We start from the raw sequence: 19,666 nt of genomic DNA, 5'->3' as shown, positions 1-19,666 counted from the left end.
ATTATAATCTGTTTTCGAAAAGCTCTGTTTTCCTTCCACTCTAAAACGCAAATCCCGCGTTTTCAAATTCCGCCGGCTGGAAGAGCGTTTACGAAAAGCGCCGTTTTCGTGATGGATTAGTGTGGACGGTAGACCTAACCGTAGAAATAAAGCTGCGTTTTCAAATTTCTTCCACGTAGTGTGGACGGGGTCTTAGACACTTGATCTCGCTTAAAACAGGAAAACACTTAGTGATGGTATGGCTGGGGTTGCCGCAATCAATTTTTGGCGATTTCTCAGCAATTAGTTGAAACTTCAGCCCATTCCGCGGCAATCAGTAAACTTTTCAGAGCTAGGATCTCGGCAATTAGTCAAAAAAAACACGTCATTTTTCAGCTGCCAGTTAAAATTTTGCCTAATAGTTCTCAGCTTTCAGTTGAACTCCCTCCAGACGTTCTTTAGTGCTTCCCCTTTTGAAAATGTTGTAGAGCGTGAAGAAATAATGCCTCCTATTTCCACCTATTTTGTAACATTACAATATGATTAGGAGATGGGATTTTTCCATTTATTTATTGCCATATGAGAGTGGTTTTCATTCGAGTGTCGTTAATCAAAACCAAAGTTGTTCAGGTGAAAAGAGTGTATTTTGTGTGTGGTTTAGTAATTTTATAACTATGTGTTTATTTCGTTATTTTTTCTTTTACTAGTTACTTTACACTTGTTTAACACTTCAATAAAGATCAACTTACAGCACAGTTTAACTCTGTCATTTAGTTCATCACTGCCTACTAGTAAAGAGTCTCTTGGCATCTTGAGAAAGATCTTTTTAAGCAAGTTGAATTCCTTTTTGTCAATTGAACACTCTTCAACTCTTCACACTCTTCAGGTTTAAGTAAAATACAGTCATTTGTGGAGCCATTCGGTAAATATTCTCTCTGTATTTTTGTACAATGGTGATAGGTCTAGTGGCGCTTTCCAGGGTTAATGTTCCTCATTTGAATTACAATCCAACGTAGATTCGAAGCAATTTCAAGCCTTTTTCTTATTTTCTGTTCGAAATTACCTCGTACCTACATGTTCGTTAATTTTTTCTGCAATGAAAGCGAGAAATTCAACTGCCGGTGAAAAGAACTTTTATGTCAAATCGCACGAGTCCGCATTTTGGTTTGGGCGCTCGGCTCTGGGTGGTGCGGTCCTGGTTCCAGCCCTGGCCGGGGACATTGTGTTGTGTTCTTAAACAAGACACTTTACACTCACAGTGCCTCTCTCCACCTAGGTGTGTAAATAAGTACCGACGAATGTAGTGCTGGGGACTCTACCCAGGGGGAGAACAACTACTCGCCGGCCCGATGAGCAACTTGACTCGTACGCAGACTTCGCCTTATATACCAAAAAACGATTTCGTGTCTGAAAATTGGTCTAGTGCGTCAAAACATCAGACTGTACAAATATAAAATAAAGAAAACGCATTCTAGAGCAGGGGCCCCACGATGGCTTAATATGGGATAACCGTAATTTTAAGGCTTTTCGATTCTTTATTAAATTGGCTTTCAGAGAGAAAAGATGGGGGATATAGATTGAATATGGCAATGATATTTTCTTTGGCAGTCTAGGACAACTTTGAAATTAATAATCTCAATGATCTCTTGGTAATCTGCAGAAGAAACTGAAGCATTCGTTTTAAGAAGATGGGATTGCCTTCTGTCTCTTGTTATTTTCCTCCTCCCCATTCTTCCCACCCACGCTTGTACGCGAAAGGCTAGAAAAGGAGTCTCTTCAGAGATGGGAGTTTGTTTCGCGTGGGACCGCAGCTGTTTCAGGGTTAGCTCGAAAACCTGGCGATCCAATTAAAACGAATTTATTCAGATTCTAACTATCAACTTAAAGACTAAGTTAAATTTTACTTTATTTGATCAAACAGTGAAAATGAACTTTGTTCACTTATGGTGACTAAGCGTATACATTCTGGTTGGTTTACGTTAAAAATTTATGTTAAATTTACGTTAAAATAGCTCAAAATGAACACATGGCGACCTACAAATTAGAGTCTAATACGACTAACTAGCTTTTATACATCATACTGCCGTGTAAAAATTATCTTGCTACGTTCTGATCGGATCAGAAATTGCTCTATTTACACTAAACTATATATGTCTGAATTTATGAAAACCGCGTTAAAGACTTTGCACCAAAATAGCGGGCATGTGTACGTTTTTGGCAAATCCGTCAGAAAGGGTACATAAATATGGCCATGTGGTACTGAGAGTGCTATCTACCTCGTGTACTCTTAATAGAGTCCATACCAGGCCCATACAAGGCTTTGAAATCGCTGCCAATGAGTCGAACGGGCCAAACAAAGCTAAATTAGAGCTTAAATTGATCATTTGATTCGCGGCACTAATTTAGACAGGCTTAACTTCTGCGATTTCACCTAAATGACCTCACTATGTCTTTACTGTGGGTTACATTAGCCAATCATGGTGACAAGAACATGGTAAGCAGTGGAATCGGTTATTTACCTCGATATTTCAGCGAAAAAGTAGCCCTTACGTGACATTTAATTTCAATATCTGTCTGGATTCGCAAAAACATAGCCACAGAATTTGACTTGTCACTGATTATCTTGATACAATTCTGTCCTAGAGCTAGCTTTCCACAATGCTTATCGTAGCTCAAATAACACCAAATAACTCTCCTGTATGCCTTTTGAGGCCAGGAAGACTAAATTCACCGTCTTTTCGTTGTATCATGAATTGTACAATTTAATTAAGAGTGCTTTTAACATGAAATTGGAGTCTGAATCAACACGAACGTACAGATATCAAAACCGCGGCGGAGAGCTAATCCATCGCTTTCTAAAGGCCTGCATCGTCCTAAAGGCCTGCATCGTCGATTGAACTTCAAACAAGCTAGGCCATAGTTAGCAGTAAGCGAACACTCAACATGTTGTCGTTACGTCAATTGTCGCCCGGAAACCACGCAAATAAATTTCTTCCGCGCTAGCGAATCACAGACAGTTCTGATACTTAGCTAAGCCGAGAACGCCTAAAATTGATGAAACAAGGAAATTCTACTGACCATCAGCGTTTGAACTCATGCTCTTCACTCTGCTCGTGGCCATGTTTAGCTCGCAAATAGCAATGTCCCAGATGTACTTCAATTTTGTCGAGCGCGGAACGGCCGTATCCAGATTTCAACAGATTTTTTCTATATTTTTAGCTACATCAAAGTTCAGAGCAAATGACGCCAACAGCAGCTAGAAATGTCTAGTCCATTGCACGTCTAAGCCCTAAATTGATGTAGCTAAAGATTTTTGCTGTTTAAAGCAAGGACAACATTATCACCACAGGGCAAATGGTCTACTGTTACGGGATTAAATGTGACCCGTTCAGTTTACACATCTCAGGCCCGCCTCACGTACGATAATGGACGACGCTTACTAGCAAATCGTTAGACTTCGGCCTTCATTGGACTTAATGATGTCCTCGGGCAGACTTCCTTTAGAAAGCAAATACAGAACGCTAATCGGTCGGCTCCATGTCAGAGTCACCGCGCGAACTGAATTCAGACGTGTAGCCTGGGCTAAACTTAACACAAATTGAAAAGGGGCTGGGGTCGATACATAATGAAAAAAAATACCTTAATAAATGAAACATTCAGCAAGGAGTTTCTAAATTTCATGCTAGGTAACATTTACAAGTTGCTGTCATAGCGAAGGCAAAAAAACAAAAAAAACAAAAAAAACTCTTGATTCAGTCTTTAACACCGTTTCATAAATCCAGACATATCTGCATTTATTATATGGAGAAGAGTGTTTTACTGGGAACTAAACCACTCGTAGATTCCATACGCCACTTCATCCGGGACCCGAGTGGCGTATTTTCCGTATGTCACCTTTGTGAGTGTCGTATCGTTCAATGACTTCACGATTCCCGCCTTTTGCTTTTGTTGAATTGGTTTCTCCATATAATAAAAAGAACATTACACGTTGGCTCGAAGATATGAATTTTATGTTCTTGCCACTCGAACATAAAATTCATATCTTCTCGCCACCGTGTAATATCCTCTATCTAATATTCCTTCTTAACGGAGTCAGTCTATATCAGGATATGATATCCGCACGCAACTTGAGAATATCCTAGAGATTTACGAATATTTGAAGCTGGATTAAACCTCCTTGAGGTTGGTTATCAAGTTTTATGTACACTATAACTAAACTGTGGTTAAAGGTCAGCATTAGTCTCTTTAAGGAAGAGAGTATACCTTTAAAAAACGTTAAGGTAGCGTAAAGCCGTCTGAATGAGAAATTTACGACAGCATCGCGTCAGCTTTACACAGAAGTAAAGTTATGTTTTTATGTTGCGGCCACCTCCATTAGACTTGCTGTTGTTGCTGGTGGGCTTAACGCCAGTTTTCATTGGCGAGGCATTGGCGAGGGTGCTGTAATTTAACCTGTTGTTCCTGTTAGACGGCTTAACTTCAGTGTTCTTCACCGAAGCATTGCCATTGGCGCTGTAATTTAACTTGCTGTTCTTGTTAGAGGGCTTACCTTCAGTCTTCTTTAGAGGGGCATTGGCGCTGGTGCTGCCATTTAACTTGTTGTTGCGGCTAGAAGGCTTAACTTCTGTCTTCTTTAGCGAGGCATTGCCGCCGGTACTGTCATTTAACTTGCTGTTCTTGTTAGACGGTTTGACTTCAGTCTTTTTTGGCAAGGCATTGGCGTTTGCACCTTCCTCTAGCTTGCTGTTCCTGTGTGTGTTAGACGGCTTGACTTCAATCTTGTTTATCGAGGCATTACCACCTGTGCGATCATCTACCTTGTTGTTCGTGTTAGACGGCTTAACTTCAATTTTCTTTAGTGAGGCATTGGCGCTTGCACTGCTATTTATCCCAGAGCCATCTGTAATAGCTGGGAAAATCACATGAATCTTCCTTTTGAAGCGGGCCCTGATCTGCAAAAACGTTTTAGACTGCATAAATGAATTACAAGACAATTTACGGAAACCTGCGCCAGTAAAGACGAAACCTGTAGAAAACGCGTATAGAAAACAGAGCCAACGCGCTCTGGATGAATGAAAGCCCGAAGCCACAAAAATGGTAAAAAACAACAAACAAAAACAAAAAATTAAAAGACACCCTCGTTATTACGTAAATTTCGTAAGCGTGCAAACGACTCCAAAACAGTCATGTGTTTCTCGTTCCCAGTATTCAATCGAGGAGCTCTTTGAAACGGCAGCCAAAGCTTCAGTTTTGTTTGATTTTGAAGAAACGTTATTATCCCTTGCAACTGTTTACGGTTGAGATGCATGACAACTGCTGGGCCATGTTCACCCTTTTAGACGCCTTTAGCTTGATTTCCAGTTCTACCGGGCCGGGAAGATATAGTTTAAATATTTAACTGCTTAAATTTTTCTTACCTCGGTGTTTCTCACGCAGTGAAGGAAAAAAATCAGGAAACCCTGTTTGGTAAATGACAAAAATGATTACTAGAGCCATAGTTAATAGGGGGAAATGGTTAGGGAGGCCAGTAAAAATCAAAGAAGCCAGTAAACAGGCTAAGATGTATGTTGGAAGGCAATTGACCCTGCATGCATATCTTTTGTTTTATACTTATGGATTGTATCTTGCCAGGTTTTTTGCATGGTCAGTCCCCAAAATAGCAAACAAAAACATACAACAAAGAACTTTGCCAGGTTTCTTAACCAATTTCTTCTATCTATGCTAGAGCAGAACAGAGAGCTGTGGTTAACTATTACCTGAGTTGTGTTGAAGATCGTGGAAATGTAGGCGAATGCTTTATGAAACGGCGACAGAAGACCAAACAACCACGTAAGCCCCAACAATGGAAGCAATAACAAGCAAGCTCTAATGCCAAGTCTGCAAATAAAGATAGAGAAAGTGCATTTATTGAGGTAATTTACGGTCTGACATGTACGCGCACGACCCACTGAACAATAGTGAATTATTGTTTTTGATGCTAGTATAATGACTGTTGCTTGTGATCGCTACACATGCGTAAGTCCCCGGGATCTCCCAGTCCATACTGAATGTGATTTAGTCTGAAAACGGAGTCTGCGTGTCAATTTTAGAGAGCGTCTTCGATCATTCAGTCACCGCCAGAGTATTGGGAACGGAAAGCTAAAAAGCGTCGCCCATATTCAGTGAAACTACATGAGGCTAATAATCTATTGCAACTTGGAAACTTAGGCTCCTACCTCATCTGTTCCGTCTTGCTATCTTTAGCTTGTTGCATTCTTGTCATCTCCTTAACGACTCGAACGAGGATCAGCACGTTCAACTTGAAAAAAGGAGGACAAAAAATAATCACATTATTACATTTTGTCAATCATCGTCATCGGCCTTGCCCTCCTCGTTGCTATCATCAACGTCATCATTACTGTTGTCATCATCAAATGATAACATTTCGAATCCCATGCAGGTGAAAATAATTTCTCTTTGCTTTGTGGTGTACCCCGTGTCCCTACTAGGGCTAACTCTCAGAAGGAAATTCATCGTGGTTTATTTTAGCAGTGAAAAGGACTAGAGTTAACTGTCTGATATCCAGCTTCTATAACATTGGCATTGGGTGGCCTAAAGTAGTGTGCAATTGTGAGCTTTGTGCTAGCCTTTTGATTCACGAAGTACTATTCCAAGCAACTCATGTTTGTATATAAATTAAAAAGTTTTGACGGTGCAAATCAGTAAGATTGTTATGTCGTATTAATTAAACGCCATACTTATATGAAATGGACTTGACTTACCAGTTCAATCAGCACAACAAACACGATAAATATCCAGATCAGATTGTTAGTAGAAGACATCCAGCAGCTTGAATAAATAAAACAAAACAGAGCTTTTAACGCCATTGTTCAAACCATTGTCTGTGTTAGTCAAAAAACCAACTGTACCTAACTGCGAAGGGCGTCTAGGGTAAAAATGGGCCTTAAAGTGCCCTAGTAATAGGCAATTTCGAGGTACCATGTGAATCTGTTTTTAAAGGAGTATTCGTGCAAAACCGTTTATACGAAAATAAGTTTGATTTGCATGAAAATGAACATGTGGGCGGAACACATTTCCATATGAATAGTTTACATGACTCGTGACCTGTTACCATTAAAAAATTTAAGGTCAATCACTTGGACGTTCCTGCTACAGAACCACAAGGGAAGTAGATTTACTCCTACTCAAGTTAACGTCCTGAACGAGATTTGCAAGTTGCTAGAATTCTTACTATTCATCACTGACGAAACTCTCGACTCCATCTTTTCCTGCAGCGATACTCAATGATAAGGCAACAGCCAGAGCAGGGAAACCTGCCGATAAAAATAAAAACAACATCAACAACAAAAAAAAAATAAAGAGAAAAAACACAAAGCTAAGCAACACAAAAAAGCAAGCTAAATGCTTTCTTATAGCCACGTCAATAATCGTTTATGTGGAAGCCTAATATAAAAAATCAATCAAAGTGTTTACATGCAAGCGAGCCTGCATCGTAACCAGCTGTTTTACAAGTGGTATATTATAATTCAAAGCATTTCTGAAACATGCCGACGAACGATGCAAGATAACCTAATAACGTACAGTGTTAGTTCAACAGTTTCAAATTGACCTGAGGACAGCTGTTTGTAAATGACACAATGCTAGCTGAGACTTACCCCATGACATTCCATGGCAAATCTTCAGTTTGTTGCTAACGTTGTAAACTTTAACAATAAACAAGTAAAGGTAGATTCCCTCTACGAGCATCCAACAGAAAGCGGCCATGAGGAAGTACTGCACAAGAGCTGCTACTGTAACACATTTTCCCTACAAGGTATAAGATAAGTTACCAATTAGAGGAAATAGTAAATGTAATGTAGGCTGTATCAGATGGAACTAATTAAAGGTTCTTTATTAAGCGGACGAAAGCATAGCTTGGGTGCAAGCACTGAAAAAGACTATTCCTTTCCATTTTCGGAAATTTATACCGAAATCTTTAGTCGAATGGTAAGCGCCTTAGCACACATGATAGATACCATTGGTGATGGCCTACCGGTGAGCATTCATCCCGGCCGCTGTATCGAGTCAAAAACTCCGGGTCCAGGTCTGGACAGGATAAATTGAATGGGTAAAGAAGAAATAGCAGGACCATTGAGGTTTAGAAGTATGGTTACTCATAGATGTTTTGCTCAAAAATAATAATGGTAATAAAAGAAATGTTGCTTAAACACGAGCTTCTTTGGGTACAGCTACTGTGTTTCATCTACAAGATCTGACTCGTATTGGCAAATGAATCAGAAGTTTTACCTTGTTTTCGGTAGCGCCAATTCCAGCAAGAAATATTATTTGTCCTGCACCAAGGCACGCCACAAGACTTACTCGGATCTGGGATAAAGGTCCTTTCATGTCTCTATTTACAAAGAAATCAATAATTAAACAAACGAAGTTTAAGTCAATGCTTTAACAATTTGCGACAGCTGCGTGTTACTTACAGAGATGTACTAAATAGAGTTTTTGCAGATCGCGCATCATAACTTTGAAAACGTGACTTTCAGCTTCATTTTGTGGCAGCGAGTCGTATTAGTGATCTTGACTCCATTCTTAGCTCGGAGAAGGACCTCGACTCTGTTGGCGCTTTCGCCAACTAAAATAATGGGCGCAGGAAGCAGCTGTGTTCTTCAAGATTATCCAGAGGCCCCTGAAATATACTTACGTGAGAAAAACGTAGCCGAGAATTGTCAGGCTAATTCCAATCAAAGAAAGCGTCAGACCCAGGTACGTGAGAATTTCCAGGGCCTTCTTGTCGGTCTGCGTGATATAAACACGAAAAAGAAAAAGGATGCATGCACATAGTCAAGTATCATTAAAACGTTCCTAGAAACCATGCCCTTTAAAGTTCGGACAAATTTAAATAAGTACTACGGCTTTATAAGCTGATAAATAGAAAATCAGGAATGGAAAGTTAACCAGCTAATGTTTTGTTCATCTTCGAAACACTCTTGAAGAAGAAGAAAGAAAAGCCTTTTGTGGGGAGGAAAAGATAGAAAAATGTTTCTTATTTTGGTCTAAGGAACATTTTGGTATTGAATTAGATGATAGCTAAATTACCCCGTGTCTTAAGTATTTTCCATGCAATTGAACTTGTTAAACCAAAAAAGGATGATGACTGAGAAAGTTAATTCCCCTTATAAGCCTTATTCCAAAGGTAATCCTTCTAAAGTTAGTTATTTTTAGAGACACGAACCCAGTCCCTCCGTGGGCAATGTTACCGAGCGTGTTGAGTGGATGTTTTCGTGGAAGATGAGCATGCGTGTAAAGCCGCATGGGCTGTCCACGTAAACAAAACCTGCGCCACAGGGTTGGCTATTTCTAGACTCTCCTGGGATTTCTAACCAGGATTGACCTAAAAAAAGGGGTTATTATAGGTTTATGATGGACTACATCTTACCATTGTTGATCCTCTCTTATTTAAACGGATGTGCGAGTAACAAATCAATGGTTTGATCTGATAGTAACAAATTGGCTAATTTTTCAAAGCTGTAGGCTTCGAAAGGAGGGAAAAGAAAGACAATTGAGAGGCAAACAGTGGATCGTGGTTATTCTACCTCAGATATGCTGTCATCTTCAGAGCCAGTATCAAACTGCATCAGAACAGCGAAATGAGTCAAATGACTACAGCTGCATTCTGTTTCTGTGTTATCCATCGACTTTACATGACATCCTTGTTCTGACCAACTAACGGGGCTTAGAAAATGACCAAAATGAACCCAGTTAATTAACTAAAATCCACTATACGCCAGAGTTACCAAACGCCATTATCGTGATATAATCACCTGTTAAACCAAGAGCTCTCCGGAATTCATTTTTTTGTACATAGACTCCCCTCCCAAAAAGCATTCTTTGATTCAAAAAGAGTAATGGTGAGTCCAGATGTTACGTTACATGAAAGCGTACCCTTACTTTTTCAGAATATAAAAAATATAAATAAAAAATGAGGATTTCATAGGTCAATACTAATCAGGGTCGATTCATGATTTTAAATAACTGTTTTGAAACTGATCTAAACTAACTAACTACGAACTCTTGAATGTGTTAGGGCTTTGTTTTTCCTCCTGATTGGGGTGCTAATCATTTTCTAACCCTACCCCCTATTAGCGAACATTTATATACCGTCACGGATGAAAGGAAATTTTTTTGAACGCAAATTTTCTTTGAATTTTCGCTATTGCTGGTTTTCACTGTCACGCCATTCAAAATAGATCAAAATAAAAATCAAAACCGTTCAAAAGATTAAGTCCAGAATCTGGGAAATGAAAGAAGGTAAATATGCAAAGACTTTCGCCAAGATTCTGGTCACAACAATTTTTCTTATGCAAGATAGGCGGAGAAATTTTTTACCCAAATTTATAGAGATTTGTATGGAGACGCCATGCTGGTGCCCATCCGTATGGGCACCAACATGGCGGCCGGAAACCAACAGAAACATCTGTCACTGAGTTTTGCTACAAAAGCGTGAATTTATCGCTCGAGGAACTCTAAAACATTAAAATAATACTTTTCCTAAGACATGAGCTGTCAGATAGCCAAATTCCCAGAAATAAGTCACTTTTTTAACCATCATGACAGCTCTCTAGGGCGTCATGTAAATGCCGCGTCACGCAAAAGCTTAGAAATTCAAGCGCAGTGTATCACAAAACCAAGAACCCAGTCGGAGCGAAAATTGGTTTGAAAATTAGTTTTCAACTGCTCTTATACATCATTAAAGTAAAATCTCAGGAACATCAATAGTTTTGTAGTTTGAATTTTAGTGACGTCATATGAAAACCAGCTATTGGTCCTTTTGGAAAAGTAAGTTGCAGGGCGCGTCTGGAATGAGTTCCAACCTGAAGTCGAACGCTGTAAATGTCTTTTATACATATACGTAAGACCGTATACTTAAATTTACCTGTTTTCTAACATGTTTAAAAACACGCAGTTTCTATTCAAAGTCGCATCCTGAAAACAAACAAAAATTGAAAGATGTAGACGCAAACGTGAAACAATCGAAGAAACAACAACAGCAACTGCAAAAACGACAACAACGACAACAACAACAGCAGCAGCAGCAGCAGCAGCAGCAACAACAAAAGCTTTCACAACCAATCCAAGACCGTTATAGTGTTTGGTTTATGAACATTTTGTTTTTGTTACCTCCAAGTTCCTGAAAGCCAAGGTTACATTTTCTTTCAGCGTCATTGGCCGGGGAGATATTGTTGCAGACATTATGATGGTGTTGAGATGTCTGTCGTGAAAAACAGCGAAAGCCTTTATTAGAGGCAAATCGTAGTCGTAACTTTGGTTATCGGAACATTTAACAAATCGACGTCAGTTTTTCATGCGTCTGTCCTGTTATTGATTATGAATTTCGTCACTACTTTGACAATTTTATTACGAAATTCATTGTCAATAACAGGACAAACGCATGAAAAACTGGCGTCAATTTGTTTTTAACGATGACAAATTGTCAAATTGTCCGCTCTCGTTCTTTGACGCATCGCATAAATTATAAATTCATGTGTCTGTCCGCTTATTGACAATGAAAATTAGCCAATGAGCGCGGGAGAATTTCTGCGGCTATCATAAAAAAATAATTGATTTCATGCGTCAAGATAAATGTGGGCCCTTTTAATGTTAATGATGCTGATTATATACTCGGCCTCTGTGATTTCAAAGAATAAAAGCTATTACCGACGCTACATGTTTACTCCACGGCAAAATAAAACACAAAGAAGACGAAGAAAATTGAAATCTTGGATTTGTAATATGCTTACAATGCACTACTGTTTCCAAGTAATGGGTATCCTTCAGCTAATTAAAGACGGAGGAATGCGCCTTTTTCCCCTTTGAGATAGGTAGGTAAACTGGGAATCATTCTCAGAAGCAGAGTTTCTAGAAGTAATAGTTTTTAAAAAAGCAAAACTCTGTTAAGTAACACTGAACTACTAAAGCACTATACACGGTAATGCAGTTTGCAAACTTTCACTCTCAGGCCGTACCATATTTAATTCCTGAACAAGAAAACCTTATGATATTCACACGCCCAAAACTTAAATATTAGATAAAACATAAAACGCCTTTTTTTCATACGAACCTGGTTCTGTTTTCGTTCTGGGTGTCAGAGTGTTTTGTTAGAAAGATTTGATGAAGATCTTTGTACAACATTCCCAGCACCACTGAACCTATGAATTAGCGATGAGAAATAAGATTGTCTGCACTATTTAGTAATAAAGTGGGCAATGAGATAGATGTAAATGACATAATAAAATAACATTTGAGCACTTTGCGGAAAAAAAAAACAAAAAAAAAAAAGGAAAAGTAGAACATATGTTATGGCGTCGTCACGACAAATAATAGTTCCTCGACATGGATTGGTAAGAATAAAGAAGACCAAAATGTGTAGCAAAAGTGATAATAAGCCACGTTTTGTACAGAGTGAATTTGGTCCTTCTCAGAATCGCCTCCTCGTTGTCTCTAAGAAGTTTCTAACTTCCCATGTGCTTAGGTGATAACTCTGCACTGGTTTGTGAGGATCTGCATGAGAGTGCTGGAAACTCAGTTACCATTAAAATTTTCGCCGGTTTTGTTGCTTCCATCAGCTACAATTCAGCCTACTGATTTCTTCGGCCCCTTCCAATCAATTTTGCATATCTCAGATCTCAGCTATGAGTTAAAGGAGCTCAGTCACAGTTTGCACATTTTGAAAAGTACAGCCTAAATTTTTCAAATTCGTCGTTTGCAATCCGTGTCAATCTTCGCCATCCTTGACCATCCTTGTTCCTTTATGGTTTATTATTATCTCTTTGATGTTTTTCTATCTTAGCAAACTATTATTTCCAGGTTTCCTTCCATCTAAAGGAGATTTTGTACGTGGCCCAAAAAAGGACAAAACACCGTGACTGGGCTCCTTTGAAAACGCGTCATTTCTCCGCTAACAGAGCTATCAGTACAGTTAAACCCCATTCAGATCCTCTTTCGTCTTTTCTTTGCTACCTGTATACGTATATTATCTTTATGGGTTTAAATCACTAAATAAATGTAATATCATTCAAACCGTTGTGGAAGTTTTCTGCAGGAATTCGAACAAAGTTCTGTCCTTTTGTTTCTTGGAGGAGAAATTCGCTCTCATTTTGATAGGAAATTCTCCTGAGTTGCAAATCTAAATGAAAAAAAATAACAAAAAATGCAAATGGTAAGTCAAGACAGGACTGTGTACACGCAATTCAGTTTTCGTAACAACAACCTCACCCTTGGTTGGATGCCGAGTCCAAACTTGACTACAACAAGCTACTTAATATATAGATTTAGGCCAACCTAAAAGCGTAGCTCCTGGGCCAGGTTGTTCAAAGCCCGATTAAGCTAACCCAGAAAAGAGTAGAATTTTGATTTGAGTTTTGTAACTTTGCGGTGAGGTTTTCTGTTTGTTGTTTGGCCTTCTGTTTTGAGTTTTAATAATCACCACATACACAGTACAAAACAGCAAAAAACATTTGTATGGAAGAAAAAGTTATAATTCGGTTAACTTTTAATGCTGGGTTAGCGTTAACCGGCTTCCGAACAATCCTGCCCTGTTTCCAACAAGTTAACCTAATACGAGCCCGCGATCCAATCGATAACCAGCACTTAGTCAGCGGTCAACTTCAAAAAACACGTGACCTCGAGGAGCTGTAAACTTGAGCCCGCGATACTGGTCAGCGGATACCTTGTTTTGACAGGTATCAATTGATCATAAGACAGATGTCCAATATCAAGGAAGTACACGGCAAACCAAGGCTGCATGTCTCTGCCAACCTATTATTTGGAGTATGGCCGGCATGTTGGGCAACCCCGCCGTCGTCGTCGTTGTGCGTACGCGCCCACGAGCAATACCGCTAGCCATGATAACCATGAGAAAATCAACTCATGGGTTTCCTTTTCTTTCCTACATGAGTATGGGGCTCCGCTACTAGTAAAAGATAGAAACGATAAATGGAGGCCGCATGGCCTAATCATGTTAGGGCGCTGGATTTGTTCCTGATGCAAATCCTCCTCCCTACCTCAAGATGACTTGTGTTCGATGGTCCCAAAATCAACTCCTTCACGTCTTGTAAAGGGCCAACTAGTCAGGCTACAGGCTAACAAGTTATATTAATTCTATTTACAATATTTGTTTCCTTCTTTAAAGTGTCCCCGTATGGACAGGAGTGCTAAAAACTACTCGACCATAAAGTGATTTATCTGTTTTCATTTATAGATGAAGATAATAGTTGGCAGGGTTAAAACCATCTCAATTGGAAGCGGACACAATTATTCTTACTCACCAACATGTTTGCTTTTGAGCTCGATCTGAGGCGTTGTGTGATTAAGGCGATACTGAGCAAACTCTAACATGAATTGCTCCAATGCAATGGATGCGAGATAAACCTCTCTCATCTTTTCTTGCTGGGTCATGTTTCTACCTGCACTGAATGATTCGTTTAAATACTGCTGGATCCGAGCATCAAAAAGTCCTACTGCACCCTAAAAAAAAAGATCAATTATACCTTCATTTTGGGGACAAGAAGAATTGTGTCACAAATTTCGTTCTCACTCTTAAAGTTTAAGGAAGGAAATCAGCAACCGCAACCGTGTTTGTTTGTTTGTTTCGGTCTAGAAGATACATTAAACAATCGAGTCAATTATACCTTCATTTTGGGGACAAGAAAAATTGTGTCACAAATTTCGTTCTCACTCTTAAAGTTTAAGGAAGGAAATCAGCAACCGCAACCGTGTTTGTTTGTTTGTTTCGGTCTAGAAGATACATTAAACAATCGAGTCAGTGTTTCACGACATTTCCAAACACCTAGAAGTTCCTCGAAATATTCTGCTACCCGCCGTTTTTGATCTCCCTTCCCGGCGTTTGGAAATGTAGTAAAACATGGTCTCTCGTGTATATGTCGTTCTAATGAAGCTTTTAGGCAGGCACCGCGAAAATCCAGCGGTGAGTAATAGTGGACTGACTGTTTAAACTTCACACATTACCTGCCCAGAGTCTCTCTGTTGAACGGATTTCATCATCTGCGAAACAAAAACGCACTTTCTGTTATAATCCCGCTATTAGTATAGGTAATCATACGGTTTCGAGTTCAATTTGGAATTAATTTGCACGAGTGAGTTTTTCAAAAAACTGAAATTGCACGAGCCGCTTCGGCGAGTGCAATTTCAGCTTTTTGAAAAACTCACAAGTGCAAATTAACTCCAAATTGAACGAGCAAAACCGTATGATTACTTATTAATAATATAAACATGAAAAAATTCGTGCGGAGGAAGTGCCGGAAGGTCTTTCTTGAAGCCATTTTTTCTCATTTGAGAAAACTTTTTCAACGTTTCAGCACAAATTTTCATCATCATCATTTCATCATCATATCATTTTCTTAGAAAAGTTCCTATTGTCTTTCAGTCAATCATAATCTAGAATTTCGATTTGTAATTTGCACTGGTGTTACACTTTTTGCACTGGTGTTACACTTGAACTGCACTGCTCATAGCCAATAAGAATCGAGTAATTTTTTCATGTGTATAATTAAGTGAGGTATACTATAAAATGAATACAAAATAATACCTCTGTTAGCAAGTCGTCTTCGTCGTCATCAAATTTATTATCAATTTCCGGTAAGCTTTCTATGGGTGGAAGACAAAATTAGCAGCACAATCTACACCGAATATAACTCTAATATAAATTACATATCAGATAGGTTTATACAAACCATTTTCCCTGTTTCCCGATCCGCTTTTATGTTCAGTTATGTTGATGGTATAAATTTTATCATAGCCGTTCCACCACCATCCTTTGTGGCTTTTTATTTCACACAAATTTACGTCAATCCAAAGGGGCGATAGGCCGTTTCTTCCAGTAGCAGGGGTAATGCCGAAGTGGTAATACTTTTTAAACTTCCAGTTGCAAAGATACAAGCGCCATCTCCAAGTTTGGCGAAGACATGAAGCGAGGTATGAGCACCATGATATTCGACAGCTTTGGAACCTTTGGTAATAACGAATCTGACATTCCAATGTAAACAGACTTTTAACAACGATGTTGTTGGGAACAAGTTGCCGGCAATGTCGTGCGTTGGTATCCAGCCTCTCATGGGAGGAACACTGGTCACCTGTACATTATAAAAGAAAAGGGACATCAAATGTTCCGAAATTCTGTATATCGATATGCGGAATATACAGCCGCCTTTCACGGCTTAACCCGGCTAAGAGCAAATAATAGTCAGTTGTATTTGCAGGTTAGACACCTCTTAATTAGAAAGTATTTTGTTTTTAAGTTTGACCTAGCATACAACATGAAAATAGCGATGGACCGCAGCCAGGATGAATCACAATGAAAAAATAGAAACGGTTTCTGGCTGAAAACATTTTTAAAAACACAAGCTTTTCACTGCCTTAACTGCAGTCTTAAACGGGTGAAATGATAAAAGAGGCGTCGAAAATTTCAGAAGTTAATATACTGTTAGTGTAATACTGAATAAAATAGTGTAGTATGGAAATATGCTAAGAAATTTTTTCTAAAAGACAAGAGTTATGGTCCGCAGTTGTCATTGTGTGGTAAGGTTCCAAGAAATTTCTAATGTGCTAATTGTCTTTGTAAATAATAGAAGAGTCATTTAAGTCAACGGTGGGCATCATGCCTGAATTGCAATTCTTTAACCCTTGAGGGCTTTCTTTTGTTTTACGCTCTTTTTTCCTTGTAGCGAAAGATGTCACCCTTTCAAAGATGTATTACAGTAATTTGCGCTCTAGTTTTCGGATAAATTCGTTTCGTTGAGCCCCGATAAATTTCATTCATACGACTTTTGAGCAAATCAGTAAGGGTGGTTATCATCTATTTGGATGGTGGAGGCTTTCAAATTTGCTTTGAGCTAACCCACCTTTAACTGTGTTTCCAAAGCTCTCAATGACTATAAAACAAACAGAATAAAAATATTAATTTTATGGCTAGAGCTAAGCGACGATATCTCGCATGGTCTGTTTGGACAATACCGGTTTGGGGGGGAGGGGGGGGGAAGGGGGCTATTTTTGTTAAAGCCCACAGACATTTTAAACGTTGTTAATGGCTAGCTGGCTGGCAAAAAATTGAATCGTCTTTAACGGTAACAAGATGTGTATGATATATTTGTTATTAACTATCACTAGCACGAACATAGAATGCTGGTACGGACCGACTGAAACAAGGTCCAAACCAAAAACTCCTCGAACGATTTTCATCCGGTACGGTCCTTTCGCTCCGTTAATAAGAAGTAAATAATAACGTTATGAAAACGGTATATATTAGTCCACCGTTATATAATTCAGACATCTGTGAATCGTCATTACGTGCGCAAATACATGTGCAGGTGGAAGATAAAATAATATACGAAAAAAACAAAAAAACCCGATATTGGGGCATGACTTGAGTGAAGAACGAAACAAGAGAGGGAGGGAAGGAAGGCGAGTGATATAAGAATCTTTAGACGAATACGTTGACCTTTCTTAAAGCTGCGTTATACCTTGAAAGAAAAGAAACCAAAAAAAAAAAAAAAAAAAACAAAGAACAAAAAACAAAACAAAAGAAAGATGAATGGAAAAGCCAATAAATAACAACAAAATAAGACAAACCGCAAAGTTCGGAACGAAGTTTAATTCTATGGTGTGCATGATTCCAACTGTTCTTAATAAATTAGGGCGCGCAAAGCGGTCATCGACTAAAACTTAAATGTCCATGAGAAGAAACGAACCAATATTGGTTTTGTCTGACTTGCTTTGTAAATTAAAAGGATGTTAGCTAGAGATCAAAGTTGTCAGAGGACGAGAAAGAAAAACTGATTGCGCGTGCATATCGGTCATGGCTTGTATACCAACGCAACCTTTCGAAACTTGTTTGCTGACAACGAAACCTTCACAGGGCCGAAACTATTCGGTCAATTTAAATTAGCATTTCAGCAAATTCCTTGGATCTCTTCAGGATTAAGAAAGCGGTCCTCACACCTTAAGCAAAGAGTAGAGAAAAAAACTGAAATACCCCCTTTCCCAAATTGTGTTGTTGGTTCCCTTGAGACCAGAAAAAAAATACATGAAGCGAAGATAAATTAGCTAAATGGAATATATTGAAGTTTCATTTAGCCTTAAATTGCATTAAATTAAAAGAGGCTGGCTTACATAAAGCTAATGAAAAAAAGAAAATAAAGTAAAAGAATTAAAGAAGAAAAACGCTAATAATTGATACTTGATCAGTATTTTGGAAGTTAGACTTCTAAAATGTTGATGATAAGACTCAATGCAATTGCGTAAGTAGCTCGACTGAGACCTTTAATTTAAAAAATTTGCATGTTCTTTATACGAATGTAAATACTACTTAATTGCGCCTGTAATTGCACGGTAAGTTACGAGCCGTCTGTCATTCACCATGTATTAGTTAAAAGGTGTGCGATTTGGTCACAATTAGAAGAAAGAACACGCATAGATAAATTTTGAAGTATTTGCTAAACGGGTGACTTTGGGGTTTAACGCATCGAATAGCTAAATTAAAAATGGTTTCAGAAATTCTTCATCGCATTTCTATTGCAAATTCATTGTAAATTCTATTTGGTTGTATTTTTCAAAGCACAGTGCTTCTCCATTGCTTATTTGCAAAGATAAAATCCAATTGCCCTGGAGTGGACCATCAGAGAAATATTAAGAACCTTGCTAGCTTCTTATCAGCTACAATATTCTTCAATGATTTACTAGAAAACATTATCTTATAAATTATGAACTAATTTACAGCCGTGGGGACTGACTTTGTTAAGGACAGATGAAGAGAGATCCCGAACGGGGAGAAATATGGATGATTGTTTACCTAATCCATCGTTGCAATAAGAGAACTGACCTAAAATTAAAATAAATTTGCTTCATACTCACCCAAAAAAAGTCCAAAAACAACTGCTCCGCGGGACATTTAAGAAGCCTTCCTTTTTAGCTGGAGAAAGCTAACCACGAACACTGTTACGTCAAAACTATTTTGCACAGACAAATGATATAACCGCAATAGATTTTAGCAGGGGTGAAATATTTACGGATCAAATGCCCGTTGGTGGCGCAAAACTCGATCCTTGTAGTGTTAAAAGCCTGCTTCCGAGTCGCGTCGATGACTAACTGCAGGTGATGATTCTCCGGCATACATTTTCCATGCCTACTAAAAAGGCAATTAAATAATTGTCATGTCACGTCATTGTATTGACGTAACGTCTTCAATGGGACAGTGTCATGGAAACCATGTCTGCAGGTGGCAGCGCAATATCTATCACACAGCTACTTTCATTTCAAAGTCATGATGATTTCAAAGTCATATTTTTAGGAAATCCTTATATCACGTTACGTTTTTTGTTCAGTATATATATAAGTAGTATTTGTGGCATAACTTATAGGTCCTTTTGTTCGGTTATACTGATTGTCTTCTTCAGTGCAAACAACAAATGATTGATTTTAAGGAAAACGACCACTTTTTTAAGTTTAAAAGACATGTTTCGACAGAACTTCTGTCATCTTCATTTGAATGAATGATTACAAAGCAAGTTGAATAATAAGTAGGCAAAAATGCTAATTAAGACAAATAGTAACAACAGAACGTGAAAAGGTGTAAATTAAAAGGATAATTTTAGATTTACATGGTGTAATTGCTGATTTACACCTT

The 19,666-nt window shown here is 38.6% G+C and overlaps 1 protein-coding gene across 1 annotated transcript; it reads right to left on the bottom strand.

Annotated features, from left to right (window-relative positions):
* Positions 1-4,325: 4,325 nt before the first annotated feature.
* On the bottom strand, positions 4,326-19,208 carry LOC145494463 (adhesion G protein-coupled receptor L3-like). Its single transcript, XM_081473934.1, has 20 exons — positions 18,895-19,208; positions 16,887-16,916; positions 15,720-16,118; positions 15,575-15,633; positions 14,995-15,030; positions 14,295-14,493; positions 13,049-13,153; positions 12,089-12,176; positions 11,149-11,239; positions 10,904-10,953; positions 9,564-9,702; positions 8,672-8,766; positions 8,266-8,368; positions 7,635-7,785; positions 7,211-7,292; positions 6,741-6,807; positions 6,195-6,277; positions 5,736-5,856; positions 5,397-5,438; positions 4,326-4,931 (listed from the first exon to the last, which is right to left on the bottom strand). The coding sequence occupies exons 1-20, from the start codon at positions 18,929-18,931 to the stop codon at positions 4,326-4,328; spliced, it is 2,583 nt and encodes an 860-aa protein (XP_081330060.1). The 5' UTR covers positions 18,932-19,208.
* Between the last annotated feature and the right edge of the window lie 458 nt (positions 19,209-19,666).

This window comes from Orbicella franksi, chromosome 8 (genome assembly GCF_964199315.1).
Source record: "Orbicella franksi chromosome 8, jaOrbFran1.1, whole genome shotgun sequence".
NCBI classification, from domain to species: domain Eukaryota; kingdom Metazoa; phylum Cnidaria; class Anthozoa; order Scleractinia; family Merulinidae; genus Orbicella; species Orbicella franksi.
Note: the sequence above shows the minus strand (reverse complement) of the source record. Positions and strands in the feature narration are given on the sequence as shown.

Bases quoted from the DNA above. Each gene is read 5' to 3' on its own strand.
- LOC145494463 (XM_081473934.1), bottom strand. From the start codon at position 18,931: ATGTCCCGCGGAGCAGTTGTTTTTGGACTTTTTTTGG. The intron at 13,154-14,294 runs GTGAGTAAGAAT...TTTTTCATTTAG, and splicing joins GCTCAAAAGCAAACATGTTG to ATTTGCAACTCAGGAGAATT. The intron at 4,932-5,396 runs GTAAGAAAAATT...ACGTTTTTGCAG, and splicing joins ACTGCGTGAGAAACACCGAG to ATCAGGGCCCGCTTCAAAAG.